The 26,500-nt window shown below is 47.4% G+C and overlaps 1 protein-coding gene across 4 annotated transcripts in view; it reads right to left on the reverse strand.

Annotated features, from left to right (window-relative positions):
• Positions 1 to 26,500, reverse strand: part of LOC147121722 (retinoic acid receptor RXR-gamma-A-like) — a 387,129-nt gene that overhangs the window by 164,423 nt on the left and 196,206 nt on the right. For all 4 annotated transcript variants that reach the window (XM_085982171.1, XM_085982169.1, XM_085982172.1 and 1 more), the window contains exon 2: positions 1,556 to 1,803. In XM_085982171.1, coding sequence (XP_085838297.1) covers positions 1,556 to 1,803 — 248 coding nt within the window. The remainder of the gene's footprint in view (positions 1 to 1,555; positions 1,804 to 26,500) is intronic.

Consider the following 26,500-nt stretch of genomic DNA (forward strand, 5'->3'; position numbering starts at 1 on the left):
GCACAATAATCATGACGACACCTGGGTACCAGTCCCACACAAATTACACTCAGATTGGTTCCTTAAAGGGGCACTGCTGAGCAGCTTGTAACATCACAGCTATTCAGGTTTTGAGTGATCTGGGAGGGAGAACCCTTTGCATTTGGGGAGGGCTAACAAGGGAATACACATTAAATGGTAGGACACTGAGTAGTGTAGAGGAACAAAGGGGCTTTGGAGTGCATGTCCACAGATCCCTAAAGGTAGCAGATCAGGTAGATAAGGTGGTTAAGAAGGAATACGGAATGCTTGTCTTTATTAGTCATGGCATAGAATACAAGAGCAGGGGGGTTATGCTTCAACTGTATAAAACACTAGTTAGGCCTCAGCTAGAGTACTGCATGCAGTTCTGGTCACCACATTACAGGAAAGATGTGATTGCACTAGAGAGAGTACAGAGGAGATTTACAAAGATGTTGCCGGGAGTAGAGAATCTTAGCTATGAGAAAAGACTGGATAGGTTGGATCTGTTTTCCTTGGAACAGAGGAGGCTGAGAGGAGACCTTATTGAGGTGTATAAAATTATGAGGGGCATAGATAAAGTGGATAGAAAGGACCTATTTCCCTTAGCAGAGGGGTCAAAAACCATGGGGCACAGTTTTAAAGTAATTGGTGAAAGGTTTAGAGGGGGTTTGAGGGGAAATTTCTTCACCCAGAGGGTTGTGGGGGTCTGGAACTCACTGCCTGAAAGGGTGGTAGAGGCAGGAACCCGAAACACATTTAAAAAGTACTTGGATGTGCACTTGGGATGCTCTAACCTGCAGGGCTATGGACCTAGAGCTGGGAAGTGGGATTAGGCTGGATAGCTGTTTGTTGGCCAGCGCGGACATGATGGGCCAAAATGGCCTCCTTCCGTGCTGTAACTTTCTATCATTCTATGTACTGCGTTCAGTTCTGGGCACCGCACCTCAGGAAAGATATATTGGCCTTGGAGGGGGTGCAGCGCAGATTCACCAGAATGAAACCAGGGCTAAAAGGGTTAAATTATGAGGACAGGTTGAATAGACTAGGCTTGTATTCCCTCGAGTTTAGAAGATTAAGGGGTGATCTGATCGAAGTGTTCAAGATGATTAAAGGAGTTGATAGTGCAGATAGACAGAAACTATTTCCTCTAGTGGGGGAGTCCAGAACCTTAAAATTAGAGGTAGACCATTCTGGGGTGATCTCAGGAAGCACTTCTTCACACAAAGGTTCGTGGAAATCTGGAACTCTCTCCCCAAAAAAGCTTTTGAGGCTGGGGGTCCATTGAAAATTTCAAAACTGAGATTGATAACAAGGGTAATTAAGGGATATGGAACCAAGGCAAGTAGATGGGGTTAAGGTACAGATCAGCCATACTCTAATTGAATGGTGGAAGAGGCTCAAGAAGCTGAATGGCTGTACCTATGTTCCAATGTCAGCACTTCCCACCTCCAACAGTTCTACAGCTTATAGTGACAGCACATTTAGACTTGGTCCATTTATTTGTCCGAGATGACCCTTAAACTGGCAACCCTTGAACTGGTAAAGGTCTTACCTGGGGACTACCGAGCGGTCCATAGCCAATGCCCGGAGTGGATGGTAAGGACACCGGGGGGGAGCCTATTGATGACGTGATGACTGGATATGGAGATCCCAATCCGTTCATTGGGGAAGCTAAGTTCCCCATGGGGGAGGTGAGAGAGCGTGAGGATCCGATCATTGAATGATGGCCAACCATTGAGTTCACCGTTGAGTGCGGGGGTGGTGAGTTCATAGATGTGGAATTCACTTGTATTGTGGAGTCTGCAGGAAGAAAAGAATTCAGTGTTAGAAATGTACAGGAACAGTAAAGAAACTAAGGGGGTAATAGGGTTAAAAGCCCAGAAGCTAGCTCTTTGGGCTTTCGCCCTCTTCTGAACCCCTCTCTGGGATATGGTTCCATGGATGTCGTTCCCTGACAGCACTTCACCCAAGTGGCCATTTTTCATGTATGAGCTTTGAGAAGCTCTCCAATGGAGGAGGACATCGCAGCTCAGTCCTGTCCTGTCCTCACCAATCCTACCCTGCCCTCACCCGACCCTGTCCAGTTCCATCCTGAATTCGCCTGGCCCTGTCCTGCCCTTGCCCATATGCTTCCAGTGGAGATCACCAGCTCTCAACCAGTTGGCCATTATGCCTTCCCTAGCCCAAGGGCACTGGTAGAGCTCTCGCTGCAGCCCTAGTGACAGTGGAGGCCTGTGAAGAGGCCCCAAATGTGGCCGCCCCATTTCACAAGCTCTCCCTCCTCTCACAAAAACAAGGTCCTTCCACCTCCAGCCCCGCCCCTCCCCTACCCCCAGCCAGGTCACCTTCCATCATCTATGTGATCCTGGTAGCAAGCTCGTCCTCCCCTCCTCTCCCCCCTCTGCTTTGCAGGTGAATCTCCAGCCACCCCCATTTTGGCTTCTTCTGCCCATATGGCTGTTTTGGATGCGCCTCACCTTGCACCTGCTCCAGTTGAACAGATGTGGGCGAAATTGGACAGGGACAGGGCTGCAAGACAGATGGAGTTCCATCTGCTGCCCAGTGTATGACACACCCGATATTCAGTTCTTTAAAATCAATGCAACTAAATAGCGGAGTGTATACGGGCGGCTAATGAGATACCACCTGTTCGGTGTGCCGCCCACGTCCAATTTCACCCCCACGATATTCATTATGGCAGTGCAGGCTCCCCTACCTTGGGGAGACCAAACATGTATCTGGTGGCTCCTTCTGCTGAACACCAGTGTTTTGCCCGCGAGTGGGAACACCTGACCCCACCCGTGACCATTCACTTCGACTCCCTCTCCTGTTCCAACCTCGCCACATTTAGGCTCCCGCACCACTCTCATTGAGAGCATCATTATCATGGGTGACTTTAATCTACATATAGATTGGGCTAACCAAATTAGTAACAATACTGTGGAGGAGGAATTCCTGGAGTGTATACGGGATGGTTTCCTGGACCAATATGTCAAGGAACCAACTAGAGATCAGGCCATCTTAGACTGGGTATTATATAATGAGAAAGGATTAATTAGCAACCTTGTTGTGTGAGGCCCCTTGGGTCGGAGCAATCATATGATAGAATTCTTCATTAAGATGGAGAGTGAATTAGTTGACTCAGAGACTAGGGTCCTGAATTTAAATAAAGGAAACTACGATGGTATGAGGCGCAAGTTGGGTAGGATTGATTGGGGAATGTTACTCAAAGGGTTGACGGTGGATAGGCAATGGCAAACATTCAAAGGTCACATGGATGAACTACAGAATTTGTTCATCCCTGTATGGCATAAAAATAAAACAAAAAATGTAACTCAACCGTGGCTAACGAGGGAAATTAGGGATAGCATAAGATCCACATATGTCCTACATATAAATTGGCCAGAAAAAGCAGTAAACCTGAGGATTGGGAGCAGTTTTGGATTCAGCAAAGGAGGACAAAGGGATTAATTAAGAGGGGGGGAAATAGAGTATGAGAGTAAGCTTGCAGTGAACATAAAAACTGACTGTAAAAGCTTTTATAGATATATGTGAAGAGAAAAAGATTGGTGAAGTCAAGCGTAGGTCCCTTGCAGTCAGAATCAGGGGAATTTATAATGGGGAACAAAGAAATGGCAGACCAATTAAATACATACTTTGGTTCTGTCTTCACAAAGGAGGACACAAATAACCTCCCAGAGATGTCAGGGAACATAGGGTCTAATGAGAGACGAACTGAAAGAAATCAGTATTTGTAGGGAAATTGACGGGATTGAAGGCCGATAAATCCCCAGGGCCTGATAATCTACATCCTAGGGTACTTAAGGAAGTGGTCCTAGAAATAGTAGATGCATTGCTGATCATCTTCCAAAATTCAATAGACTCTGGAACTCATGGATTGGAGGGTAGCTAATGTTACCCCACTATTCAAAAAAGGTGGTAGAGAAAAAGCGGGGAATTATAGACTGGTAAGCCTGACATCAGTAGTGGGGAAAATGCTAGAGTCCATTATAAAAGATGTAATAGCAGAGCACTTGGAAAACAGTGACAGGATCGGACAAAGTCATCATGGATTTACAAAAGGTAAATTGTGCTTGACTAATCTACTGGAATTTTTTGAGGATGTAACTAGTAGAATAGATAAGGGAGAACCAGTGGATGTGGTGTATTTGGACTTTCAGAAGGCTTTCAATAAGGTCCCGCATAAGAGATTAGCGTGTAAAGTTAAGGCACATGGGATTGGGGGCAAGGTACTGACTTGGATAGAGAACTGGTTGGCAGACAGGAAGCAAAGAATTGGAATAAACGGGTCTTTTTCCGAGTGGCAGGCAGTGACTAGTGGGGTACCACAGGGATCGGTCATAGAGTCACAGAGTTTTACAGCACAGAAAGAGGCCCTTCGGCCCATTGTGTCTGCTGCGTCCTAGGACCCCAGCTATTCACAATATATATAAATGATCTAGACGAGGGAACTAGATGTTATATCTCCAAGTTTGCAGACGACACAAAGCTGGGTGGGCGTGTGTGCTGTGAGGAGGATGCCGAGAAACTCCAGTATGATTTGGACAGGTTGGGTGATTGGGCAGAAGCATGGCAGATGCAGTATAATGTGGATAAATGTGAGGTTATTCACTTTGGTGGCAAAAACAGGAAGGCAGATTATTATCTGAACGGCAATAGATTGGGAGAAGGGGAAGTGCAACGAGACCTGGGTGTCCTTGTGCACCAGTCGCTGAAGGTAAGCATGCAGGTGCAGCAGGCGGTTAAGAAGGCAAATGGTATGTTGGCCTTCGTAGCGAGAGGGTTCGAGTACAGGAACAAGGATGTCTTGCTGCAGTTGTACAGGGCCTTGGTGAGACCACACCTTGAGTATTGTGTGCAGTTTTGGTCGCCTTATCTGAGGAAGGATGTTCTTGCCATGGAGGGAGTGCAGCGAAGATTCACCAGACTGATACCTGGGATGGAAGGAATGACGTACGAGGAGAGATTGGGTCGATTGGGCTTATACTCGCTGGAGTTTAGAAGAATGAGAGGGGATCTCATTGAAACTTATAAAATTCTAACAGGACTAGACAGACTAGATGCAGGAAGGATGTTCCCGATAGCCGGGGAGTCCAGAACCAGGGGTCACAGTCTAAGGATAAGGGGTAAGCCATTTAGGACAGAGATGAGGAGGAATTACTTCACCCAGAGAGTGGTGAACCTGTGGAATTCTCTACCACAGAAGGCAGTGGAGGCCAATTCATTAAATATATTCAAGAAGGAGTTAGATATATTTCTTAAGGCTAAAGGGATCAAGGGATATGGAGAGAAGGCAGGAACAGGGTACTGAATTTGGATGATCAGCCATGATCTCATTGAATGGCGCAGCAGGCTCGAGGGGCCGATTGGCCTACTCCTGCTCCTATCTTCTATGTTTCTATGTTTACTATCCGGTTATGCCTGGTGGAGAGCACAGGCGTATGGCTGTCAGGCGAGGGTAGCAGGTGATGCAAGCCATAGTCAAATAGCTGGCCGCCACTCAGGTTGGAACATGACCTTCCATCCATTGATACCCTGGTCTCATTGCTCGACTCCAACGTGTTCAAATCTCAGCTGTCCCTCACCAAGCACCTGCAGCCTCATTGACTGACTGGCTCCCTGTCCCCTTAACCTGTCGCTCGCCCTCCTCTTTGTACTCCTCCACAGCCTCAGCCCGCTCTCCTCCAGCTTTACATTTGTAGATGTCAGCCATGGCTCAGTGATAGCCGAGTGCCTCGCCCGAGTCAGAAGATCGTTGGTTCAAGTCCCACTCCAGAGATTTGAGCATGTAATCCAGACTGACACTCCAGTGCAGTACTGAGGGAGTGCAGCACTGTCTGAGGTGCAGTCTTTTGGATGCGATGTTAAACTGAGGACCCATCTGCCCTCTCAGGTGGACGTAAAAGATCCCACGGCACTATTTGAAGAAAAGCAAACTAGTTCTCCCCGGCGTCCTGGCCATCATTTATCCCTCAACGGATATCACTAAAACATAAGAACATAAGAAATAGGAGCAGGAGTAGGCCATCCAGCCTGCTCAGCCATTCAAGAAGATCATGGCTGATCTTCTACCTCAGCTCCACCTTCCCGCACTATCCCCATATCCCTTGGTTCCCTTAGTATTCAAAAATCTATCGATCTCTGTCTTGAATATACTCAACGACTGAGCATCCTTGTAGTAAAGGGGTCTTTAGGGAAGACTGACCATAATATGATAGAATTTTATTCTGAGTTTGAAAGTGATTTAGCTAAATCCAAAACTAGGGTCTTAAATCTAAACAAAGGAAACTATGCAGATATGAGGGGCGAGTTGGCTAAGGTAGATTGGGAAACTACATTAAAAGATATGATGGTAGATAAGCAATGGCTAGCATTTAAAGAATTAATACATAATTTACAACAAATATACATTCCTTTAAGGCACAAAAACTCCACAGGAAAAGTGGTCCAACCGTGGCTAACAAGAGAAGTTTAAGATAGTATTAGATCAAAGGAAGAGGCTTATAATGTTGCCAAAAATAGTAAGCCTGAGGATTGGGAGGATTTTAGAATTCAGTAAAGGAGGACCAGGAAATTGATAAAGGGAAAATAGAATATGAGAGTAAACTAGTGAGAGACATAAAAACAGACTGTAAAAGCTTCTATAGATATGTAAAAAGGAAAAGATTAGCGAAGGTAAATGTGGGTCCCTTATAGGCTGAGACAGGAGAAATTATAATAGGGAATAAGGAAATGGCAGGGAAATTAAACAAATACTTTGTATCTGTCTTCACAGAAGAAGATTCAAAAAGCTTCCCAGAAACAGTGGCGAACCAAGGATCTAGCGAGAATGAGGAACTGAAATAAATTAATATTAGTAAAAAAATAGTACCAGAGAAATTAATGGGACTGAAAGCCGATAAATCCCCTGGACCTGATGGCTTAAATCCTAGGGTTTTGAAAGAGGTGGCTATAGAGATAGTGGATGCATAGGTTGACATATTCCAAAATTCCATAGATTCTAGAACAGTTCCCGCGGATTGGAAGGTAGAAAATATAACCCCACTATTTAAGAAAGGGGAGAGAGAAAACGGGGAACTACAGACCAGTTAGCCTGACATCAGTAGTAGGGAAAACGCTAGAATCTATTATTAAGGAAGTGGTAACAGGGCACTTAGAAAATAAGAAGATTGGGTAGAGTCAACATGGATTTATGAAAGGGAAATCATGTTTGACGAATCTGTTAGAGTTTTTTGAGGTTGTAAATAGCAGAATAGATGAGGGGGAACCAGTGGATGTGGTGTATTTGGATTTTCAGAAGGTATTCAATAAGATGCCACACAAGAGGTTATTAAACAAAATTAGGGCTCATGGGATTGGGGGTAAAATACTAGCATGGATTGAGGATTGGTTAACGGACAGAAAACAGATAGTAGGAATAAACGGGTAATTTTCGGGTTGGCAAGCTGTAGCTACTGGAGTACCGCAAGGATCAGTGCTTGGGCCTCAGCTATTCACAATCTATATCAATGATTTGGATGAGGGGACCAAATGTAATCAATCCAGGTTTGCTGATGATACAAAGCTAGGTGGGAATGTAAGTTGTGAAGAGGATGCAAAGAGCTTCAAGGGAATATAGACAGGACTGCAACGAAAGTTCACCAGACTGGTTTCTGGGATGGGGGGATTGTTCTATGAGGAGAGATTGAGTAGACTAGGCCTATATTCTCTAGAGTTTTAGAAGAATGAGAGGTGATCTCATTGAAACATACAAAATTCTTACAGGGCTCGACAGGGTAGATGCAGGAAAGATGTTTCCCCTGGCTGGGGAGTCTAGAACCAGGGGTCACAGTCTCAGAATAAGGACTGAGAGGAGAAACTTCTTCACTCAAAGGGTGGTGAATCTTTGGAATTCTCTACCCCAGAGGGCTGTGGAGGCTCAGTCCTTTAGTATATTCAAGATAGAGATTGATAGATTTTTGGATATTAAGGGAATCAAGGATATATGGGGATAGTGCAGGAAAGTGGAGTTGAGGTAGAAGATCAGTCATGATCTTATTGAATGGCGGAGCAGACTCGAGGGGTCAAATGGCCTACTCCTGCTCCTATTTCTTATGTTTTTCTGTTCATCCACAGCCCTCTGGGGTAGAGAATTCCAAAGATTCACAACCCTTTGAGTGAGGAACATCACTTATCTCATTGCCGTTTGTGGGATTTTGCTGCATGCAAATTGGTTGCAGCTTTTTCTACATTACAACAATACAGCAGTGACCACACTTCAGAAAGCACTTCATTGGCTATAAAACGCTATGGGACATCCTGAGGTCGTGAAAGGCGCTATGTAAATGCAAGTTTGTTCTTTCTTCTGTAAACATTAAACGAAGAGCACCCGAATCCACGGGTACATCCAGCTACCAGGCCGTGCAAGTGCATCAAGGATTCAAGCCGGACGACAGGCTCCACGCATCTCGAGATCTAATCAGAATCTTGGTAAACACCGAGGTGTGTAGCGCTGAGTGTGTTTTTGAAACTACTTTGAAATCTCACTGGGATTGGATGACAGCTTTCGTTCCTGAATAGGGCTGCCATGTTTATTTAATGGCCTTTCTTTTACAGCTGACTTGTCGATTTCAGGTCGGTTTCCTACAGTCTGAAATCAGCCAGCCAGCAACCTCCGTGGAAGCGACAGCACCCTGGGCTAGGAATGGTGGTATGGGGTGGGGGGTGGGAATTGTACCGCGCAGCCCCCCCCCCCAAACTCTCCCCCGATCGTTACCATCAGGAAACAGCACGTGGTGAGCACGTCATGGTTAGGACAGGCGTGACGACAGGCTGTTCGACCATAGGCGCTTAATAGCTGAGCCCAATCCTGTCGTCACCAAGTGCCCACACTTGCCAGCAGGGGTCACTGACCTTTTACCCTAGTTAGCCCAGGGCTACTGAGGCCAGTGCCCCCGCCCCCACTCCACCCCCCAGCTACTGCCCAGGCTAAGAATTGCCAAAACAGAAAGAAAAGGGAGACTTGCATTTATATATCACCGTTCACAACATCAAGACGTCCCAAAGTGCTTTAGAGCCAATTATGTCCATTTGAAGTGCAATCACTGTGGTAGTGTAGGAAACATGGTCGCCACATTGTGAACAGCAAGGTCCCACAGACAGCAATGAGATAACGACCTGTTCGGACAAAAGATCATCGACCTGAAACGTTAATTCTGTTTCTCTCTCCACAGATGCTGCCTGACCCGCTGAGTGTTTCCAGCATTTTCTGTTTTTATTAATGACCAGGTCATCTGTTTTAGTGATGTTGGGTGAGGGCGAAATATTGTTCAGGATTCCGGGGATAACTCCCCCTTTCTTATTTGTAATAATGGCATAGGAATTTTTTACGTCCACCTGCAGGGTTTAACATCTCATTTGAAAGACGGCATCTTCGACAGTGCAGTACTCCACTGGGATTGTCAGCCTGGATTCTGTGCTCGAGTCTCTGGAGTGGGACTTAAACCCACGACCTTCCAACTCAGAGGCAAGATTGCTGCTCACTGAGCCACGGCACCAAAACAGCACAGGCCAGTGATGTAACCCGCGGGCTCCCCTGAGCTCCATGACCCACCAAATGAGGCAGTCACTCATCGCAACAGGATGGGTGCCCTCGACTCCACTTCTCCTCACACCACAGATGACAGTGTGAACTTTCCATCTGTGTACACGGGGGAAATCGCAGACCCAAGCTCCCCACTTTCCCCATCCCATAACTATGCACCACAACAGGTCGGTACATTGAGACCTGCCTCCACGGAGGTGTCTCTTTCACTCAAGACTTAACACTGTCCCCCCTTACTCACACCCACCCCCCCCCCCCCGATTCCTTGGTTTCCCTCCCTATATTCCACACAAAACACTTTCAAAAGATAAGTTTGGTCACTTATCAGGCAGGAAGGAAGTCGAGGTATTACCAGTTGGCCTCAGGACCTCTGGGTTAATGAAAGGGGGGGGGGGATTTATAAAAAAAAGACACAAAGTTCCCGTTCCTGATCACTATCGTGTGTTTACCTCCCTTCCTCCCTCCCCTGCTAGAAAGCACGCGTGTGCAGGTCCAACAGGGTCAGGATCAGGCTAGATGGCGATGCTCCACATGGTCCAATAGGCCGCTGTCAAGGATAATGAACACCTGGACCTCGTGGAAGCGTACCTCAGCAAGGAGTCTGTGCCTTCAGGACTGAAAGTGGGGGGCGGGTAAAGGAAAATATAGGAGGAAGGGTTAGACAGGGTAGAGGGTTGGCTCCAAACAACATCACACCTACAGAAAGAACTCAAGAGTCTCTCTGTTCCCATCAGGATCAACAATTACATTCAGCGGATGTAACCACTCTGTCGCCTTCAATGAAGACAGGAACCTGTGGCTCTTTCTCTAATGCTATTTGGCACATGTCAGCTTCCTTTAACCTTTTATTACTGCCCGATGGCCTCCAGCTGTTCTCCTTGCTCAGTATCAAGGGAGACGTTTGGTGAAGTGAATGTATGAACAAGAAGCTGATTAGTACCAGCCACCGCAGCTCGCATTGAACAAAGCACCTTTAAAGTGGTGAGCATCCCAGGGCACCGCCCAGGGCAGAGGCAGACACTGAGCAGCAATGGGAGGGCGAGGGTAGACAAAAGAATGCGGGGCTTCTAAACACGGGGAGAGGCAGTACGGGGCTGAGGTTTAGGGGGAAGGAGGGCCTGGGAAGCTGAAGGCCCTGCTACCGCTGGTGGAAGAGAGTGTGGGGGGTTAGCAGGGATGGTTGTACAGGAGGCTAAAGTTAGAGGACTGAAGGGCAAAGCTGGGGTGAAGGACAGAGCAGGTTGCAGAGGTTAGGAGGGGTGGAGGAGGTTGGAGAGATTGGGAGGGGTGAGGGATGGAGGAGTTTGTATTGATTGGGAGGGGTTGAGTGGTGCGAGGGGTGGACAGATCTGTAAACAAGGAGCATGTTTTTGAACTCAATGCTTTGTGTAGGTCGGGTAGGACATGGAGAGGTGGGACTGAGTGAGGGGCAGGATGCATGGAATCTGACCCACGTGGAGCTCAGGAGACCACCGAGGGCAGCAGTGTGCAATCAAATCTTCGTCTTACAAAAAGGATATAGAAGCACAGAGAGGGTGGAAAAAAGATTCACAAGGATGATACCTGAGCTGAGAGGATTTAACTATCAGGAAAGATTGAACAGAAAATAGAAAAGAGAAGACTGAGGGGTGATCTGATAGAGGTCTTTTGATTCCTCACTTGTGAGGAATTCAAAACTAGGGGCCATAATATAAGATAGTCACTGATAAATCCAACAGGGAATTCAGGAGAAACTTCTTTACCCAGAGAGTGGTGAGAATGTGGAACTCGCTACCACAGGGAGTGGTTGAAGCGAATAGTATAAATGCATATAAGGAGAAGCTAGATAAGTACATGAGGGAGAAAGGAATAGAAGGATATGTTGATAGGGTTAGATGAAGTAAATAGAGTGGGAGGAGGCTCGTGTGGCACATAAACACCGGCACAGACCAGTTAGGCCGAATGGCCTGTTTCTATGAGGTAGATTTTATGTAGAACCCGAGTCTGGAGATAGGTAGCCAGACACCCTGCCAGGAAGATACTACATCATAATTCCCCCCTCCCAAAAAAAGTTTCAAAATGTTCTCAGATTTGCTGCTCATCAAAAACCTTGGGAACGCTGTAGGCCCAAAATTGCTCTCAGAATTGGCACACTGCAAGGGTAACTGGAGGGAACCATGAACACGAGAATTGGCACACTGCAAGGATAACTGGAGGGAACCATGAACACAAGAATTGGCACACTGCAAGGATAACTGGAGGGAACCATGAACACGAGAATTGGCACACTGCAAGGATAACTGGAGGGAACCATGAACACGAGAATTGGCACACTGCAAGGATAACTGGAGGGAACCATGAACACGAGAATTGGCACACTGCAAGGATAACTGGAGGGAACCATGAACACGAGAATTGGCACACTGCAAGGATAACTGGAGGGAACCATGAACGAGAATATCAGCAACACTTCACTTTGTTTCAAAACAGCCATTGAAAGGCACATCGGGTCATTGCCAGGGATAATCTCAGCAGCATTTACCTCGTTCAGACACGCACCCAACCCTCCCCTCCTCTCCCAAAGGCAAACGTACCACCTATAGTGTCAGCCATGGCTCAGTGGGCAGCGCTCTCTCCTGAGTCAGAAGGTTGTGGGTTCAAGTTCCAGTCCAGACTTGAACACATTATATAGGCTGACACTCCCAGTGCAGTACTGAGGGAGTGCTGCATTGTAAGAGGTGCCGTCTTGTAGATGAGATGTTAAGCCAAGGCCATCTCGAGGGACGTAAAAGATCCCACGGCACTATTTCGAAGAGGAGCAGGGTAGTTCTCCCCGGTGTCCTGGCCAATATTTACCCCCAACCGACATCACTGAACACAGATTATCTGATCATTATCACAAAGCTGATTGTGGATCTTGCTGTGCGCAAATTGGCTGCTGTGTTTCCTACATTACAACAGTGACTACACTTCAAGAAGCACTTCATTGGCTGTACAGCAATTTGAGGCGTCCAGTGGTCATGAAAGGCGCTATATAAATGCAAGTCTTTCTTTTTGCTTTCACTCGAGGAAGTCAGAGATGGTCCCCACAGCAGGTTCTGACCGATGTTGGGGATGTGTTTCAGAACAGCTGAATCTTCTTTCCTGGGCTGTGTCTGGGAACGGGAGCATTGGGGGATTGGAGCAAAGCCCTGATGGTGCTGGGTAATTGCAAACATGACCTGTCCGCTGTCTTGATGAAAGATGACATCGAGCCTCCAGAGTTTACCAGAAATACACTGACAAGTAATTCTATTATTACAGCCGCAAGTAGCCTCCCGGGATCTACAGACACCGCCACCCATCCCATCAATCACACACAGCCCTCAGCTCCTAATGTCATTTTCCAATGCTTTTACTGATAGTTTTGGGGCACTGGGGGCAGCTAGTTCCAGCTTTTCTTCCAGCGCTGTAGGGCTTAAGTACAAGATCCTATTGATCACACTTGGCTTGTTGCGTTTGACACACTGAAATCCAATTCACATTCCTCTTGGTATTTACTCCAGCCTGGGATTCACACACTTCTTTATTCCTCTCCCGCCTCTCCTGAAGGTGCTGACTCTCACTGGGGTACAGTTCCATGCTCCCACTCCCCTCCTCTCCTGAAGGTGCTGACTCTCACTGGGGGACAGTTCCGTGGGCCCCACTACCCTCCTCTCCTGAAGGTGCTGACTCTCACTGGGGGGCAGTTCCATGGGCCCCGCTACCCTCCTCTCCTGAAGGTGCTGACTCTCACTGGGGTACTGTTCCCTGGGACCCACTCCCCATCTCTCCTGAAGGTAACATTCACTCACCTACGCACTGTCCAGTGGAGGGACCGGTGTTATTAGATGGGGGTCAGGAACAGATTTACAGGTGGATTCATTTTCTCTTTCCTTGTCAAGGGCATTGAATCCCTCTATCACTGCCCCAGTGTGCTAACTGAGCAAATGTTGGAGGTTGAGCAAGGATCAGGACTGGACTACCTGGTTCAATAACACCACACTGGGCCATTGGTGGGGCCCGGAGTATAACTCCCTCTAAACTGTTCTATCAAACACTCCCAGGGCAGGTACAGCACAGATTAGATACAGAGTAAAGCTCCTAATATCACCTTATATGGCTCAGTGCCAAATATTGTCTGACTATATTCTTGTGAAATGCTGTGGGACCTTTTACTATGTTAAAGACGCTATATAAATGCATGTTGTTGAATGCACATATTTTGGTTCTAATGCAATAGTGATTTCACAATAATGCACTGGTATCTTGGGCGGGCAATACAATTTCACATGAATAGCTTGAAGTTATATGGTTTATAGTGCAATATCATATCATTCCTCAGTTAGTAACATGAAATCGTAGCGTGAGTGCTAAGATATTACTGTGCAATTAGATGGAAGCTGAAATAAAACCCAACCCTTTATATTTTAGTGCATCTGGGCCTAGCGGATGCAAAAGCCTGAAGTAGTTGTTAGCTCAGTAAATCCTCATCTTTATCAGCTCCATTGTGTATCACTGCAGTGCCAGCCTCGCCGGGGCTGCACTTCAGGTTAGCATTAACCTATATAGAGTATATAGTCTGCCATCTGCTCTCTCTCCGACACTGATAAGATGTGACATTGGAGCGTCACTGTGTGTGCAGCCAGCTAGCGAGAAGTAGCAGTCTTCAGCCAATACCTTACATGCGGCCATCATGGTAGGGTTTTCATGTGGGTTCTCTGGAAATGGTTCAGAAGTAAACATGTCAGCCAAAGCCCGTTGTTTGAGATAACACCGCATGTTTTTCCACTCCCTCCTGTGTCTTGTGGTGCTGGGAGGCTTTAGTCAGCAAGGCTGGTCATGTTTCTGCTGAGTTTTTAAACATATTTTGGCCCCAGCCTTTCTCTCTGCCTTCTAAACCTTGCCATCGCATTCTACCTCCTGCTCCCATCCTACCCCTCTGCCTCCTGCCACCAACCACCCCCCCACCCCCTCTCCTGCCCATCCAACCCCCTCCATCTCCTGCCCATCCGGCCCCCTCCGCCTCCTGACCCCTGGTCCCAATCTCCTCCTGCCTGATGCCTCATATTATCCCCACCCCTTGCATTGCAATCCTGGCCTTCCCCTGTCCTACATCAGATTTAGTGCTTGGCACAGACTGGCAATCCTGTTTTATAGTTCTGCTAAATACAGGCAAGTGACAGAACTGTAACTTCAAACAGTGGGAGGATACGTTTATAACCAGCAATTAAAATGTAAATCAAGATTTAATGCAAACCACTGCATTTTGTTGAACGCTCTCTTTACACCAGATTTAGTGTCCTTCTATATCCAGGGTTAAACCTACACAATTCAAAGCTTGGAGCCTTCCTAATATCCCCTAGTGTTGTCTCGTCTTTCAAAGGGTGGGGTCAGTTGAAGGGTCGTGATGGGATAACAGTTCCACTGGGATCAGCCATCTCCTGGTAACTCGTCCAAATGGCCATTCATCGCCTGTAAACCCAGCCCGTGAGTATTGGCAGGTGCATCAACTGCAGGGTACAGAGCACCGGGGCCTGGGTCTGCCTGTGCTCAACACCCAGACACTGGTTGGCAATGAGGAATGGGAACCCCGGCTGACTCATCTCCTCCCCCACGGACACTGAAGCCAACGGTGGCATTATCCACGACGGTTGCCTCACAATAAACCCATGATGACTGTGCGCACGGAGACAACAAAGAGCCAGAGAAGCCGGGGCGGTTGGGGGTTGGGTGAAGGGTGGGGAGCAGTTTCAAAGTCAAGCCCCACTCCAGTGACATGATTACCTAATCCAGGCTGACAGTCCAGTGCAGTACTGAGGAAGTGCTGCACTGTCGGATGGTGCAGTCTTTCAGATAAGACGTTTAACCGAGGCCCCATCTACCTGTTCACCTGTTGAGGTGGATGTAAAAGAGCTCCCAGATGTTCTGGACAACATTCATCCCTCAACCAACACCATCAAAAACTGATGAACTGGCCATTCATCTAAGTGCAGTTTGTGGAATCTTGCTGTGCGCAAAATGGCTGCCACATTTGCCTACGGAACAACAGTCATTGCACTTCAATCCAATTCATCAGGTGCAAAATGTGTTAAGGAGTTTAAGACGCAACATAGTTTTTTCAAATCTTTCTTTTTGTAAAGACCAATCCGTAACGCTGCAGGTTAAGGTTCGACAGGTGCTCTTTAGCGAAGTTTCGCCCTTGGGCCTCTACTCGATCAGAAATCAGCCAATGGAAACGCCTGCTTGCACAGCTTGCCCATCAGTCACTTAGCAACAAAAACACATCTCCAAGGAAACCACCCAGAGCAGGCAACATCAGCAAAATACCCATCTACTTTTTACATTGGGCCTAGCTCAGCCCTTGACACACAGGCTTCCGAGAACTGGGGTAAAATTGTTTTCATTGACGATCCCATTTTTAAAAAATCATTCACGGGATGTGGGCGTTGCTGGCAAGGCCGGCATTTATCGCCCGTTGCCATTTGCCTTCAGAAGGTGGTGGTGGGCCTTTTTCTTGAGCCGCTGCAGTCCGTGTGGTGATTCTTTGTAGCGATTTGATTTGTCAGAGTGCCTCGCTTGGCCACTTCAGAGGGCAGTTCAGAGTCAACCACGTTGGTGTGGGACTGGAGTCACATAGGCCGGGTAAGGACGGCAGGTTTCGTTCCCTAAAGGACATTCGTGAACTAGTTGAGTTTTTACGACAATCTGACAGCTTCATGGTCACTTTTCCAGATTTTTAAAAACTGAATTCAAAATTCTCAAACTGCCATAATGGGATTTGAACTCACTCGGCTAGTAACTTAACCACTACAGTAGCGATGTAACACCCTTAATATATTTATATTTAGAACCATTTGTTGCTATGGAGCCACAATGGATTAGATTCATTTTACATACAAGAACCTTAACCCAAATGAATCCCTGAGAGTGTGTCTGTATTTACAGGAGGACCCTGGGAGTGTGTCAGTATTTACAGGAGACTCCCTGGGAGTGTGTCAGTATTTACAGAGGGTCCCTGGGAGTGTGTCAGTATTTACAGGAGACTCCCTGGGAGTGTGTCAGTATTTACAGGAGACTCCCTGGGAGTGTGTCAGTATTTACAGGGGGTCCCCGGGAGTGTGTCAGTATTTACAGCGGATCCCCGGGAGTGTGTCAGTAATTACAGGGGTCCCTGGGAGTGTGTCAGTATTTACAGGGGGTCCCCGGGAGTGTGTCAGTATTTACAGCGGATCCCCGGGAGTGTGTCAGTATTTACAGGGGTCCCCGGGAGTGTGTCAGTATTTACAGCGGATCCCCGGGAGTGTGTCAGTATTTACAGGGGTCCCCGGGAGTGTGTCAGTATTTACAAGGGTCCCCGGGAGTGTGTCAGTATTTACAAGGGTCCCCGGGAGTGTGTCAGTATTTACAGGGGTCCCCGGGAGTGTGTCAGTATTTACAGGGGTCCCCGGGAGTGTGTCAGTATTTACAAGGGTCCCCGGGAGTGTGTCAGTAATTACAGGGGTCCCTAGGAGTGTGTCAGTATTTACAGGGGGTCCCCGGGAGTGTGTCAGTATTTACAGCGGATCCCCGGGAGTGTGTCAGTATTTACAGGGGTCCCCGGGAGTGTGTCAGTATTTACAGGGGTCCCCGGGAGTGTGTCAGTATTTACAGGGGTCCCCGGGAGTGTGTCAGTATTTACAGCGGATCCCCGGGAGTGTGTCAGTATTTACAGGGGTCCCCGGGAGTGTGTCAGTATTTACAGCGGATCCCCGGGAGTGTGTCAGTATTTACAGGGGTCCCCGGGAGTGTGTCAGTATTTACAGGGGTCCCCGGGAGTGTGTCAGTATTTACAGGGGTCCCCGGGAGTGTGTCAGTATTTACAAGGGTCCCCGGGAGTGTGTCAGTATTTACAGGGGTCCCCGGGAGTGTGTCAGTATTTACAGGGGTCCCCGGGAGTGTGTCAGTATTTACAAGGGTCCCCGGGAGTGTGTCAGTATTTACAGGGGTCCCCGGGAGTGTGTCAGTATTTACAGGGGTCCCCGGGAGTGTGTCAGTATTTACAGCGGATCCCCGGGAGTGTGTCAGTATTTACAAGGGTCCCCGGGAGTGTGTCAGTATTTACAGGGGTCCCCGGGAGTGTGTCAGTATTTACAGGGGTCCCCGGGAGTGTGTCAGTATTTACAGGGGTCCCCGGGAGTGTGTCAGTATTTACAGGGGTCCCCGGGAGTGTGTCAGTATTTACAAGGGTCCCCGGGAGTGTGTCAGTATTTACAGGGGTCCCCGGGAGTGTGTCAGTATTTACAAGGGTCCCCGGGAGTGTGTCAGTATTTACAAGGGTCCCCGGGAGTGTGTCAGTATTTACAAGGGTCCCCGGGAGTGTGTCAGTATTTACAGGGGTCCCCGGGAGTGTGTCAGTATTTACAGGGGTCCCCGGGAGTGTGTCAGTATTTACAAGGGTCCCCGGGAGTGTGTCAGTATTTACAAGGGTCCCCGGGAGTGTGTCAGTATTTACAGGGGTCCCCGGGAGTGTGTCAGTATTTACAGGGGTCCCCGGGAGTGTGTCAGTATTTACAGGGGTCCCCGGGAGTGTGTCAGTATTTACAAGGGTCCCCGGGAGTGTGTCAGTATTTACAGGTGTCCCCGGGAATGTGTCAGTATTTACAGGGGTCCCCGGGAGTGTGTCAGTATTTACAAGGGTCCCCGGGAGTGTGTCAGTATTTACAGGGGTCCCCGGGAGTGTGTCAGTATTTACAAGGGTCCCCGGGAGTGTGTCAGTATTTACAGGGGTCCCCGGGAGTGTGTCAGTATTTACAGGGGTCCCCGGGAGTGTGTCAGTATTTACAAGGGTCCCCGGGAGTGTGTCAGTATTTACAGGGGTCCCCGGGAGTGTGTCAGTATTTACAAGGGTCCCCGGGAGTGTGTCAGTATTTACAGGGGTCCCCGGGAGTGTGTCAGTATTTACAGGGGTCCCCGGGAGTGTGTCAGTATTTACAGGGGTCTCCGGGAGTGTGTCAGTATTTACAGGGGTCCCCGGGAGTGTGTCAGTATTTACAAGGGTCCCCGGGAGTGTGTCAGTATTTACAGGGGTCCCCGGGAGTGTGTCAGTATTTACAGGGGTCCCTGGGAGTGTGTCAGTATTTACAGGGGTCCCTGGGAGTGTGTCAGTATTTACAGGGGTCCCTGGGAGTGTGTCAGTATTTACAAGGGTCCCCGGGAGTGTGTCAGTATTTACAGGGGTCCCCGGGAGTGTGTCAGTATTTACAGGGGTCCCCGGGAGTGTGTCAGTATTTACAGGGGTCCCCGGGAGTGTGTCAGTATTTACAAGGGTCCCCGGGAGTGTGTCAGTATTTACAGGAGGCTCCCGACAGTGCAAAGGTTTGCGAATCTCATATATCTACAGTGAATGAATTAGATGCACAGATTCGAAAGCCTGAAGGGCATCAACTAAAAATCTTTAAGCAAACCGTGTTCTTGTGAGATATTTAACTCGGGGTGTGGAGCGAGAGGGGAGTGTGACAGGATTTCCCTATTTAACATATGCTAATTAGCCGGACTCTCAAACCCTCTTACCAGCCCCTAATCAAATAATCACCAGTGATATATGGTGAAAAGTATGGACATTACTGCAAATGTGTTTAATATTGTGAGCGGAGGCAACATAAATTATTCATGCTGTGATTAGATTGTAGAGGAGAAAATGAGATATTCCTTTCCTGCCTTGCCAGACAGCCATTTATCAAAATCCACTCTGAGCTAGGGCTGTGGAGAACCTCTCACCAAACACTTAATCAACGTCAAGAGGAAGGCAAGCCACAGAAGCACGGCATTTAACAAGGGGTTGTTAATTCAGCCGCCCCCTCAGGCAGTCAGCTGCTCGCTCCTCCACGGGGAACGAGAAACGGCCTGTCCCCACCGCCCCTCAGCACCCCGGAGAGGGGTAGATGACAAGGGTCCTTTCTGTTGTGTATGTAATATGTGTGCTACTTTGAACCTATGGACAGGACTGCACTACTTGTTGGGCGTAGTGATACGCAGTACCACTCCTGGCCATAGGGGTATAAATAGTACTGTGGGTACTGATCTCCCCTCAGTTCCCGCCTGTGGGCATGAAGTAAAGACCTATGTATAGTCCCTACCTCCAACCAGTAAAGACCTGTTTGAGTTATACGTTTAAGTCTTTGTGTTAATTGTTCAATACAATACACATACTTAACACTTTCCTCCCCGCCACCCCCCCCTTTCCCTCGCAGTGCCGAGTCCACCTCGTGCACCACACGGGATTAGTGGCGCTTAACGTGACTGCCCGCGCGACCGTGAACAAAGCAGCTGCCATCATGGCTTTGAAAGTTCCAGCTGCAAATTGACTCTCGACACTGGGGCTGGTAGTGGGGTAAGAACTGGCATTGTGAAAACTGCAGCCGGAATAAATGGCGGTCGGCGCCGAGCATTTATATTTGCTGCTCAGTCTGTCGTCTCTAGAGGCCCCTTGGAAGCTTTGAAAATCTTTTCGGGACAGGTAGAGGCCATTGATCCACCAAACCTGTCCACTATTTGACAGATCAGCTCTTGCTGCTCCTCAATCCCCTATCGTATCAGTCCTGGCTCCGTGGTTAGAACTCTCACCTCCGAGTCAGAAGGTCATGGGTTCAAGTCCCACTCCAGAGACACAAGTGTGTAATCTAGCCTGACACTCCAGCGCAGTGCTGAGGGAGTGCTGCAGAGGTGTCGTCTTTCAGATGAGATGTTAAACCGAGGCCCCGTCTGCCCTCTCAGGTGGACGTAAAAGATCCCACGGTAGTATATGAAGAAGAGCTGGGGACTTCTCCCCTGGTCCTGGTCAATATTTATTCGTAAACCAACATCACTGAAACATCATTTATCTCATTTGCTGTTTGTGGGACCTTGCTGTGTGCCGCATTTCCTACATTATAACAGTGACTACTCGCTACTCTTGCGTACGAGTGCATTCGTACCAACAGATTAAAGACCCCTGATGACTTGACTGATGCGGAAGAGGCTTTACTGTCACTCAACTACTTCGCTCCTGTTTAGGGAATGGGGCAAACATGATCCACTTTCTCCATTTTACTTTTATAACCCGGTGCGCCAGTTGTTGAATGCAGAGAGTCAGTGGAAATGTGGAGGGACAGACCCTATCACTAACCCCCGCATACTTCCCTGAACCTAACTCTCTTAACCAAATGGTACATTCTTAGGCTCACGTGATCAGGGGTCTATAATGCTGTTGGCTCCAAGAGCGAGGGGCCGTTTGTACCCTGGGAAGCAAGCCAGGAGACCTTGGCTCTCCTGTTAGCTGCACTGGTCGTGGTGGGAAGAAATGATTATGATAGTCCAGCAGTCATGGTGTGTGATGGACTAGCTTTTTTTTTCCTGCGCGTCAATTTTGTATGTTCCTATTGTAATGTATGTACCTTTAAGGGGGAGAACTACTTTTTACAGCTCATGTATACTGTAGTACCGGCAGTGACCACACCTGTATATAACGTTGAGTAGTAATCTGTACAGTTCAGTTGCAGTCTGAGCCACGTTGAGTAAACACCGTTTGTACCGTTCTCCACAGTCTGTGTCTGATTATACACGGACGTAACACCTATGTTAAGTGCGCTACATAAATGCAACCTCTTGTTGATTTGAACAGGCCTCTGCTGGGTTTCATCTGCGTTATTGCTGCATTCTTCAATCACTCTGAACAACCACCTCCAACCCTATACCACTTCCCTGCCCTCCCTCACTGGATCACTGTGCAACCCCAAGAAAATTATTGGTGGGGGTAATGGAGGGAATTAAAAAAACAGCAAAGAACATACAAATTTATGCCCGGATTTTAACCTCGCCCACCCAGCACGAACAGAACCTTCTCTCCCTGCAGTGTCTTGTTTTTTCCTGCAGTCAAACTGACTCCAACTTTCAGTCAAACTGAAGACTCCCCACCACTCTGTATCTAACCTGTGCTGTACCTGTCCCTGGGAGTGTTTGATGGGACAGTGTAGAGGGAGCTTTACTCTGTATCTAACCCGTGCTGTACCTGCCCTGGGAGTGTTTGATGGGACAGTGTAGAGGGAGCTTTACTCTGTATCTAACCCGTGCTGTACCTGCCCTGGGAGTGTTTGATGCCAGTACTGGGAGCTCGAGAAATGGAAGATGTTCCCAGCACTAAACTTAAAATTCCCCTAAAAAGTTTTTTTTTTTTTTAAAAAGCACTCCATGTACAAGGGTAATTAATGATCTGGAAGGTTCCGTGGGACGGCAAGTTCATTAAGGCCTTGGGCTCAGCACACAAAACTCCTGCTTCAATGGGCTTCCCACTGGGTCAGAACAGCATCAACATCCAACAGCACAGAACGTGCAACATCCGTTCAAGAATTCCAGTCATTCATACAGCACAACAAACAGACAGAGAATCTCGGCCCAGCATACAATCTAACCGCATTACTCAGACCCAAGGGAAGGCATGAGGGCAGCAGTGTCCAGCCTGGGGTTTGTTTTGATACAGCATTTCAATTATTAGCTGACTGTCTTTCTGAAACAGGGACTGCAATTCATAAATTACAAAATGGAGCCAACTTGCAATTATTGTAAATGGAGGACTGGATTTCATTTGTTTTAATAAGGTTTCTGCTGGTCAATGGTGAGGGATGTCAGTGCTGGGGGAGTGCAGCTTTCTCCCACACCAGGCACCCACGGCCGATGATTGCGCTGAAGATCCCGTGGGGCCAGTATCAAGCACGGGGTGGCCGGGGGGTGGGGGGGGGGGCGGCCTTGTTCAATGGTGCAGTTGCTCTGTCTCCCCCACCCCCGCCAAGAACTGTGCCTCGGCCTGAGGGGAGACAGTATCGTGAATGGAGTCAAGGGTGTGAGGTAAAGGTGGGCAATGTTTCGGACATCGGGCTTGGCAATGGGGCCTGTGCCTTTGCTGGAAAGATGAGCTCAAGCGGTTTGGGGAAGTGGGGGGGGGGGGGGGCGGGTGAGGGGAGGGGAGGGGGCAGGATTCTGCCTCAAGCACTAACCCTGGCGGTGAATTCCACAGCCTCACAGCTGTGTGTGAAGAAGTTTCTCCTGCCATCTGTTCTAAATCGCTTAAATTTAATCTTGTATCTATGGCCCCCTTGTTCTTCACCCCTCAACTACTGGAAACAGTCTGATTCTATCCACCCTGTCCCTGTCTTTCATAATTTTAAACATTTTATCATATCGTCCCATAATCTGCGTTCTTCAAAAGAAAAATGTCCCCATTTTTTCAAGTCTTTCTTTGTATTTCTATTTCCTCAGCCCAGGCAGCATCCCAGTGAATCTGCATTGTATCTCGCTACACAGTACTCCAACTGAGGTCTTAGGTTTAACATAGGCTAATCATTACCTCTTGGCTTTTATATTCTATACCTCTTGTGATAAAACCTTAAATTCCATTAGCCCTTTTTTACAGCCTTATCAACCTGAGGTGCTGCCTTTAATGTTTTGTGAACCTGTCCCCACCCCCAAATCCCTCTGCTCTTCACACCAAGCCTGCTTCCACTCAGAGCATAATTATTGCATTTTTACAAAAATGTATCACCTCACGCTTACTGACTTTGAATTCCATCCGTCACTTTTTAGCCCATTTCCCCATCTTATCAATATTCCTTTGCAGCTTCCTTTGGCCATCTAAAGAATTAACTATTCCTCGTATTTTGAAATCATCCATAAATTTCACCAGCACTCCCTCTGGGCCTATATTCAATCATCGACAGGCATAGTGAACAGAAGTGGCCGCGGAACTGAACCCTGGGGGACACCACTACCCACTTCCAACCACTCTGAATTTGTTCTTGGGATGCGGGTGACACCAGCAAGGCCGCATTTATTGCCCATTACTAGTTACCCTAATGGCATTAAGATCAACCACCTAGTGTGGGATTGGAGTCACATCTAGGCCAGACCGGTATGCGGAGGCAGGTTCCCTTCCCTGAAAGAGGTTAGGTGAACCAGTTGGGTTTTTACAACACTCCACGGTCATTTTTCTGGTGCCAGTTCACAAATTAACATCAATTTCCCTACTAGCCATGATGGGCTTATAACTCTCAACCTCTGGGTTGCTGGTCCAGTACTACAAGTACTAGGCCCGTATTCTTGTACTTGAAGATGATGTCGCCCAGGGGTGAAGTGTAGATGTTAAATGGGAGCTGACCCAGTACAGACCCCTGGGCACACTCAGGTAATGAGGCCATTCATTCCTTAAACATTGTTATATAGAATTCCAATGGACCCAACCTTTTCCCATTCATTCCCATTATACAGAATTTCAATCAACCAAACCCATTCACTATTATATAGAATTCCAATGGATTGAACATATTTGCGGAGCAATTCCTCAGGGGTTGTCCCAATCAGTAACCGGTGACTTTGGCATAAGATCGTCGGAAACCTACTTATGCGGTGTATCCACCAATCTTCCGTCGAAGTTACGATCAGGAGAACTCTTAAGGAAATTCCCAATGATTATATTCACCGTTAGTATATAGGGCTGTGGACCCCACCACCTCCCATTACTTAAAGCTGGCACCACCCAGCTAGCTCACTGGATACCATTTACAATGATGTGCTGCAATTCCCCTTTAAGAAAACCAGTTGACTGTTGGTTTTTAAAAATGCACTGATTCACAAGCAGATTCATTTTCCTTACGTATCCAGCGAAATAGTTTTAAGATGCTCGAGGCTATAAAAGACTGGCAAGCATTAAATCCGGGCAGGCTTCAGAGCAACATCTGAGATACGAGCACAGTAAACCACACCGCAAATCTCCTTCATTTCCTGGGAGAGGTTTACCGATGATGCGCTGCCGTCTGCTCCATTTCACTTGATCTTCCTTGTGCTTACAGATAATAGCCTGACAGTAAAACCTGAATGAAATCTCCTAGGCCTCACAGCTTCCCATAGTCATGTGTGGAGCTGGCTGCTCTAGTGCTGGAATGTCAGCCGTGGCTCAGTGGGTAGCGCTCTCACCTCTGCCATAGAAGGTCTTGGGTTCTAGTCTCACTCCAGAAGTTTGCGCAATCTAGGCTGACACTCTAGTGCAGTACTGAGGGAGTGCTGCACTGTCGGAGGTGCCATCTTTCGGATGAGATGTTAAACAGAGGTCCCGTCTGCCCTTGGTACTATTTCAAAGAAGAGCAGGGGAATTCTCCTGGTGACCTGGCCAATATTTATCCTTCAACCAACATCACTAAAACAGATGATCTGGCCATTTATCACATTGCTGTTTGTGGAACCTTGCTGTGCACAAATTGGCTGCTGCGATTCCTACATTACAATAGTGCCTACACTTCAAAAGGTACTTCATTGGCTGTAAAATCTTACTGAAACATATAAGATACTGAGGGGGCTCGACAAGGTAGATGCAGAGAAGATGTTTCCCCTCATGGGGGAATCTAGAACTAGAGGGCATAGTTTCAGAATAAGGGGTCGCCCATTTAAAACTGAGATGAGGAGGAATTTCTTCTCGGAGGGTCGTAAATCTGTGGAATTCTCTTCCCCAGAGAGCTGTGGAGGTTGGGTCATTGAATATATTTAAGGTGGAGATAGACAGATTTTTGAAAGGTAAGGGAGTCAAGGGTTATGGGGAGCGGGCAGGGAAGTGGAGCTGAGCCCAAGATCAGACCAGCCATAATCTTATTGAATGGCAGAGCAGGCTTGAGGGGCCAAATGGCCTACACCTGCTCCTATTTCTTATGTTCTTATGTTCTTAAAATGTTTTGGGACGTCCTGAGGTCGTGAGAGGAGCGATATAAGTGCAAGTTCTTTCTTTCATTCTTCCTATCCTACACCCACCAAAACGGTTCCTGGCCTGCTGAAGCGATCATTCAATTGACACCTAATACCACCTCAATTACAATTTTTAAATCTGCTTGTAGTATAGTTACTCACTATATTAAGATGAAAAAGCGGATCTAAAGTAGGAATATAAAACTTTTTTTCCTGAGTAGAATATAAATGAAATACAATTTTAAAGACAACCTTGAATAGTTAATCCAATGCACAAAAGTCAGCTGCTAAGGAAATGGCTGCAATGAACTCACTCAAAAGGACAGGCATTTACTCTGCCGGTTAACGGGCATCTATCTTAAAAACCTCATTTTTGCATGCACACCTGGCCTACAAAACCTTACTTCCTGCTGTCACATTTCTGTCACACTTTTATTTCAACTCATCAATATTCATACCCACATTTGAATGGGAACTGTCTCTGTAAACATGTCACGGTGTAACTACAGCCTCCCACCAGTGGTGGTGCTGTAGTGTGGCCTCTCCCAACTCCTCAGCCTGTACAGCACAGAAACTCCAACCAACTCCATTTCTCTGCTTCCATATTGAAGTAACTTGTTGCTATTACGTGCAAATAATAATGTAAAATCAATGTATGAATAAAATGACAGAATGTATAACTTTAAAATGGGGACCGAGTTATGTCTGCATGCCCTGGTCTAGCTAAGCACTGCCCTCTTATTCCACTTCACCCGAAGACTACACACGGTCTTCAATGCTTGGTGTGTAATGCCAGAGGAGATCAGCTATTACAGAAGGAAAGTACATCTTTGTCTGCAGAGATGAAGATAACTCGCATGCTTCCAGGCATACGTCAGACACCTTTTCACATATTTACAATGGGTGAACCAAAGACTCAATATACAGTCTCATAACCCGACAGATGAGACCCAGTTAAAGAATTGACCATTTCCGTCTCATCAAAATTTCCCTCCTGTTGATTATATCCAGAATATAAATCCATTTGGTCGATTTGCCAAATTACACAGGTTGCTCTTTAAGTAAAAGTGAAACTGTAGGAACGGAGGTTCCTATCAAAAAGACTGAGTTCGACTCAGGTAATTAAATTAATGAACTTTAATGAAAACAAACGAG

The sequence above is a fragment of the Somniosus microcephalus genome, chromosome 3 (assembly GCF_052327205.1).
Source record: "Somniosus microcephalus isolate GS21.2 chromosome 3, FLI_Smic_1.0, whole genome shotgun sequence".
Taxonomy (NCBI): domain Eukaryota; kingdom Metazoa; phylum Chordata; class Chondrichthyes; order Squaliformes; family Somniosidae; genus Somniosus; species Somniosus microcephalus.